The following is a 6,815-nucleotide window of genomic DNA, read 5'->3' as shown; positions in this document are numbered from 1 at the left end:
TATTTGTAAATGTTTTGTAGTAACTAGTAAGTCGTGGAATAAAGATCCTAGCGAAAATGTCCACCACATTTGTTATAGCCTTTGAATCCCTGAATCCAAAGCCTGCGATGATGAGTTGGTGAAATGAAATTATCATGGAATCATTTTTTTATTGTATAATGATCACATTTGATGCTAAGGTTTCTTCTCCTTCTGTGCAGATTCCGGGGCCTCCGCCTCCCAAAGGGTCACTGATTGAGCATGACAAGGCACTAGGACTGTGGGTGATGAAGTTACCTTCCGCCGACACAGTGGTTGTGAAGAGAACCCTAGCAAAAGTGACAGAGCATCCCGAGGGCCTTCCTGGTGCGGACGAAACCCCAGAATTTGCGGAGCATAGGAAGGAATTCTGGTCCTCTATCAAACCTGCACATTTCGGTATGAAGATCAGCAGCCGTTCCATCCTGGGCCTTTTCTGGTGGCTGTGTACTGGACTTTTCATCGGCATTCTCGGGGGTTTCTCCTTCGGTAGGTCCCTCTTGCTGAAATTCCCTGAGTTCTTCTCCATCGGGCTGTTCAGAAAGACCGGACCGACAGAAGAGGAGGTCCGCAGCGCCTCGTTCAAAATGTGGTTCATCGGCCGTGGCTACAGCGACTTGGCCCGAGCATCAGAGCGTGGGGGCAAGCCAGACAAGGAGATCGTGACCAGAGTTTCGGGGCCTGAGATCGGGTACATCACCACCCCGATCGTCCTCGTCCAGTGCGCCCTCGTCCTGCTGAGCCAGCGGGCCAATCTGCCGAAGGGCGGGGTGTACACGCCGGGCGCTGTCTTCGGCCCCACTGATCTCCAGAAGCGCCTCGAGGAGAACGGCCTGTCGTTCGAGCTCATCTCCGCGAGGACCCTCCCTTGAGATTATAACAGGCTCGTGCTTCCTACACCTGATTTCGTCGTTAAACCAGGTATCTATCATCTGTCACCTGAGTGTCTAGCAGGCTCAATGGCCTTATACTACGTATTTGTGAAGAAACGTAGTAGTGTCCTGTATGCTGTGTTTATGTGAAGTGAACCGTATTACTATTACTACCGCGCATGGAAGAAAGAAAGAATAGGATGTGCTCGTGTGATGTGAATCGTATGGGTGAAATATACGTATAATAAGCGTGCAAGTGTAAGTCCTGTGGCTGTAGAAGAGAAGAAATGTTGTGTCGTGAGTTCAAAATGCCGTGCAAGTGTAAAGTCCTGTGGAACCTGCATGTCTATCTCATCCTGTTTGTGCTGTCTGCTGGGATTCTGGAACCGACACTCTCACTCACTGCATGGTCAGATTTGCTCTCAAAATGTTTGATCCAAGGGTGATGGCTCACCGCCGGATGAGTATCGGACGGCACATCTGTGTCCTACCTATAGCAGTTCTCGGAAACTTATCTCACAGGGGCAGTAGTGCAAGTCTGGACGACGCGATCGAGCCAACACGCGCGAACGGCGCTTTCCCGCCCACAAGGTTTCCACACGCCTTGGGTACTTGCGTGGAGGAAGTGCGTTGCCCGCCGGGCAGTGAGACCGTGTGTTGAGAGAGCTGCGATTCACTCACCTCAGCACTGGTGCACCAGCCGTGCACGCCTCGTCTCGTTCCGTTACAGACTTACAGTAGTGCAGTGTCCCCTACGGATCCGATTCGGGACTACGCCACGCCATGATGGAAGACGGTGGTCGCGTCTTGGATCATGATGGTTCGTGAGCTTTCTGTTGAGACCGCGCTTTTGCCCACCCATGGCCATGGATCGAGCACCGACCGACGCATGTGTGCGGTGCGCTTTGCCAACGGCTTTGTAAAGGCTAAAGACTACTAGTAGTAAAAGACTTGGACGGTGTGTTTCCATGTTATCATGTGCATCACAAACGGCCATCCATCGCAATCTTTGGCCACTTGCCGCCTTTGGTCTCTCGCGTACACTATCCCTTGGCCACGATGAACAGGGGTCATGGTGGACTCTTGGTCCAAGACAGCGACCGCACAAAGCCAAAACAGGAGGTTGTTGTGCACGCACACGATCAAGTTGCTTTGCCACTACACAACTCTATGTGTATTTGTATCGTCTTTTGCTATTTCTCATGTATCTGGATTTTCTTCTTGTGTCAGTTACTTTTTTCTTCTTCCTTTCTTCTTCCGAGCGCGCGAGATGGGGAGGCCGCACCTCACCGGAGAACCAACCACACTATCTATTTTAAGGGAAGCTATAGTATCATTATCTAGGTGAAAGCCACAACCTTATTATCTACCTTAGGGGTGGGAGGTGCAGGGGGTCGTTGGAGTTGTTCATCGATGGTGCGGGGCTTAAGGGATGGTCGGGGCGGCGACCAATACAACTGCGGGTATAGGTCGGGGCGGGGAGGCAGCGACAACCGCCGAGCACGAGGGATGGAGGCACGCGGTTAGGGCCGGGTAGGCCGTGTGGAGCAGGAAGAACCGCCGCGAGAAAGGAGGACGAAGAACTGAGGGGAAAGGGAGGGGGGTAAACAATGACGACACGCTTCGACCGTTGGATATTGAGGCCTAAAGCATAAGTGACAAAAGCAAGTAGTTTTTTCCAATGGAAAAAAAAGCGCGTAATGTGTCGCTAATAGTACACTATAGCGTTCTGACCAATGACTCGCTAAATAAATCAGTGTACAATGTCTCGTTAACATCACCTACAACACGATATAGGAAGCTAATAGCATATGTTAGGGGCCATGCTATTTTTTTCATTGGTTTTTCACCGTATTGTATTGTGCGCTACCAAAACTTTGCTTCTTTATCTTTGCCCCTACCTACATACATGAATGAACGCCCAGCTGAACTAAACAACAGCATTTTTGTACACAAAGAATAAATTTGTTTTTGTAACCTTCAACACCTATGTCAGAGAACTTGTTTGCTCGCCGTCGCTGTGTCCTGAGCTCATGCAGTATGCACAGCCCGCGTCGCCGGCCATGTCCAGCAGCGCGGCGAGGATGACCGGCATGTCCGGCCGCTCGTGCGGCGCGTCGGCCGTGCACCGCATGCCCAGCTCGAGCAGCTCCCAGAACACCGTGCCGGTCGTCTGTTGATCCTCCGTTTGCTGCTTCCGGCCCTCCTTCGCGGTGCGCCGGGCCCAGTCGACGAGGCATTCCTCGCCGCCGTCGACCGCGCGCCGGCCCGTGGCGAGCTCCATGAGGAGCACGCCGTAGCTGTAGACGTCGCCTTTCGTCGTGGCGCGCCACGTCTGTGCGTACTCCGGCGCCACGTAACCGACCGTGCCGGCCACCATCGTGCTCACGTGGGTGTCGCCGGGGCGGACCACCCTGGCCAGCCCGAAGTCCGTCACCTTGGCGCGCCCGTCGCCGTCCAGGAGCACGTTGCTGGCCTTCACGTCGCGGTGCACCACGGCGGGCACGCACTCGTGGTGCAGGAACGCCAGCGCCCGCGCCACGCCCACCGCCGCGTCCAGCCGCGCCGCCCACCCGAACGCGCCCGTGTCGCAGATCAGCGCCTCCAGGCTCCCGCCGTCGAGGCGCTCGTAGACCAGTATCTTGGCGCCGCCGGAGAGGCACCACCCGTAGAGCGTGACGAGGTTCGGGTGCGGCCACGTGAACCCCATCCGGTCGGCGAGCACCTCCATCTCGGCGCGGAACTCGCGCTCGCCGTCGCCGTCCACGCCGTCGCGCGGCCTGGAGAGCTTCTTCACCGCCACGGCGCGGCCGTCGGGGAGCACGCCGCGGTACACCACGCCGGAGCCGCCGCGCCCGATCACCCGGTCGTCGGAGAAGTTGCCCGTGGCCGCCACGATGTCGCGGTAGGTGAAGGCCGTCTTGTCCAGCCGGAACACCTTCACTCCCTCCGTCGAGGAGGAGCACCCCGTGGCCGACGACGACCCGGACGGCGGCGAGGAGGACATTCCGAACGCGCACTTGCCCTTGGGGTGCTCGCACGAGAATGCGTCCAGCTCCGGCTCCTGGTCCACCGGGAACCGGGCGCGTAGGCTGGTGATCGCGAACACGACGGTGGCGGCGATGAAGGCGATGACGAGGGAGAAAAGCAGCCAGATCCCGATGGTTCTCGGTATGCTGCGCGTCCGAACTGCAGGAGCGTCGGCAGCTTCCGGTGGTGGTTGCTGCTTACCGGCAGCTCCACCCTGATGCAACGAAATGAGCGGGTTGCCGAGGAAAGACTGCTCGTCGAAGGTGCCGAACTGGCCGGTGGTGGAGACATTGCCGGAGAGGAGTGGGTTGTACGACACGTTGAACATTGATAGCTCGGTGAGCTTGAACAGGCTCGCCGGGAGCTCGCCGGAGAGGTTGTTGAAGGACAGGTCCATCCTCTCGATGCACAGAATGTCGCCGATCTCCGACGGAATCGGGCCCGAGAGGTTGTTCCTCGAGACGTTCAGCATGACGAGCGGGAGCCGGCCGATCTCCGGTGGCAGCTGCCCCGTGAGACGGTTGCCGTCGAGGTGGAGCAAGCTGAGGCTCCGCATTGCGCCGATCTGTGACGGTATCTCGCCGGAAAGCAGGTTCCCTGACAGCTGCACGTACCCGGAGACCGTGTTGGACCTCGCCGGCGACGACGAGTTGGTGCAAATTGGGACGATTCCGTAGCCCTTGAGGATGCGGTCCCATATGCTGCGGCAGTTCTCCCGGGTCATGACGGAGTAGACGAAGCTGAACGGGGGATAGCTCGCCGGGATCCACCGTTTCATGGCCTGGCACTCGCCGGAGCCGGCGAGCACGCTCGTATCATTCCGGTTCTTGGCGAAGGTCGGGCCGGGATTCCTCCCTATCTCTGCCATCTCCGGTGGAATCTTGCCAGTCAACCGGTTGTCGGCCAGGTTCAGCCAGAGCAAGCTGGTGCAGTTGCCGATTTCAGGTGGTATCTCTCCGGAGAGCTGGTTCCCGGCGAGCATCAGCCATAGGAGCGACGTGAGGTTTCCTATGCTCGCTGGGATCCCACCTGTGAGCGTGTTGTTAGACAGGTCTAGCGCCTGGAGCTCGGCGAGACAGCCGTACACCGGCGGTATGGTGCCGGAGAAGTTGTTCTCGGCGAGCATCAGGTACTTGAGGCTCTTCATGTTGGCCACCTCTGGAGGGAGTTCGCCGGTGAACTGGTTGAAGCTGAGGTCGAGCCTGGCGAGCAGCGGTAGCCGGAGCACGCCGGAGGCCACGATGCCGCCGGTGTAATTGTTGTGATGAAGCACAAGATACTTCAAGCTCGTAAAGTTGCCGAAAATCTGTTGCACGTCGCCTCCAAAGTTGTTGGTGCTCATGTCCAAGAACTGAAGTCTCCCGCAGTTCGTCAGCTCCGGCGGTATCTTCCGATCGAACTTGTTGTTCCCAAGAATCAACGTCTCGAGGACGGCGAGCTTCCCGATTCCGGCAGGTATAATCCCAGTGAAATTATTCCCCCACAGCGACATGTACGTCAAATTCGTGCAATTGGCGACGGAATCCGGGAAGCCCCCGACCAGCTGGTTATCGGAGAGGTCCAAGGACTGGAGCCTGCAGCCGTCAGGAAACGTGCTCCACGGGACGCTCCCGGTGAGGTTGTTCTCGGCGGCGCTGAATTCCCTGAATTTCGCGATTCCAGGCCATAGCTCGCCGGTGAAGTTGTTGGAGCTGAGGTCGACCTTGTCGAGCCTGACGCAGCCATCGAACAGGCCGGTGATGTTGCCCGTGAGATTGTTGGTGGACAGGTCGAGCAAGTTGAGGTCGGCGCATATCGCCGGGAAGTTGACGGCGACGCCGCCCTCGAGCCGGTTCCCCGACACGTCGAGCGTCTGTAGCCTGGTCAGCCCGGAGAGGTTGAGCGGACCGGTGATGAGGTTGTGGGAGAGGTTGAGGTGCAGGAGGCCGCGGCATTGGTTGAGGTCGGCGGCCGGGAGCGGGCCGTTGATGGAGTTGCCGGAGAGGTCGAGCGACGTGAGCGCCGAGAGCCGCGAGAAGTTGCCGAACACCTGGCCGGAGATGGTCGAGCCCGCCAGGTTCAGAGACGCGACGCGGCTGCCCCTGTCGCAGCCGACGCCCTTCCACTGGCACGGCGACAGGTCCGACTCCTGCCACCCGTCGTAGTCGCCGCGGTTGAACCTGTTGTTGGCAACCAGGAAGCGCTTGAGCTCCACCAGCACCTCCTTGTCGCCGCCGCTCTGCGCGCCTGTCAGCGCCGCCTCACCTTCAAGAGTAATCGACCCACTCAAATTAGACCGACTCCACGCGCAATTCAGCTCTCACGCCCCAAGAAGAGAAGAAGATAAGAGAGCAAGAAAGAAAGGGAGGCCGGCGGTATGTACCTGCGAGGAGGAGTAGGCAGAGGAACCGGAGGAGCAGGGGAGACATGGCTTGCCCTCCTGAATAATCATGGACGAATCGAATCCTAGACGAAAGGTGTGCCTCTCCTCATGCGCGAGCCGCCTATGCCTATGCTTCTTCTTGGCTCGGCGCCTCTGCTCTGCTCGGTGTTCGCTTGGCTTGCCCCACAATCCGAAGACGAGGCCGACGAGGGGTGTGAAGTAAGCAAGCGAGGAAAGGAAAGACAAAACAAAAGTCTGAGGTTGTTTAGGGGTTAATCCACATGTGGGTGGAGGGACTAGTATGCAGAGGGGCGTCGCTGTCCCCCGTCTGGACCTTTGAATTCTCGCTGTTCCATCTTTGTTAATTCGGCGCTGACTGCACGGGGAGCCAAAAGGGCACGAGTCTGACCGACTCACTGGTTTGGTTGTGGCCTCTGAATTCCCTTCCTCCCTCCCTTGCTTTCCCTCCAAGGCCTTGATTTGTCGCCGTTTTTAACTGGCGATTTTTAAATTTGAGAGAACGCACGTCAGCA

At 57.7% G+C, this 6,815-nt stretch overlaps 2 protein-coding genes across 2 annotated transcripts in view; one reads left to right on the top strand and one right to left on the bottom strand.

Annotated features, from left to right (window-relative positions):
* Positions 1-1,271, top strand: part of LOC123052201 (probable mitochondrial saccharopine dehydrogenase-like oxidoreductase At5g39410) — a 5,638-nt gene extending 4,367 nt beyond the window's left edge. Inside the window, exon 2 of the mRNA XM_044475314.1 lies at positions 201-1,271. Within this exon, the coding sequence (XP_044331249.1) occupies positions 201-890 (690 nt within the window). The 3' untranslated portion in view covers positions 891-1,271. The remainder of the gene's footprint in view (positions 1-200) is intronic.
* A 1,364-nt stretch (positions 1,272-2,635) lies between these two features.
* On the bottom strand, positions 2,636-6,553 carry LOC123052200 (probable LRR receptor-like serine/threonine-protein kinase At1g74360). The gene is made up of 2 exons (XM_044475312.1): positions 6,283-6,553; positions 2,636-6,164 (listed from the first exon to the last, which is right to left on the bottom strand). Exons 1-2 carry the CDS (start codon positions 6,326-6,328, stop codon positions 2,878-2,880), a joined length of 3,333 nt encoding a protein of 1,110 aa, XP_044331247.1. The 5' UTR covers positions 6,329-6,553; the 3' UTR covers positions 2,636-2,877.
* Positions 6,554-6,815: the final 262 nt, after the last annotated feature.

Source organism: Triticum aestivum, chromosome 2D (genome assembly GCF_018294505.1).
Source record: "Triticum aestivum cultivar Chinese Spring chromosome 2D, IWGSC CS RefSeq v2.1, whole genome shotgun sequence".
In the NCBI taxonomy this organism is placed as follows: domain Eukaryota; kingdom Viridiplantae; phylum Streptophyta; class Magnoliopsida; order Poales; family Poaceae; genus Triticum; species Triticum aestivum.
This window is presented reverse-complemented; position numbering and strand designations above follow the sequence as displayed.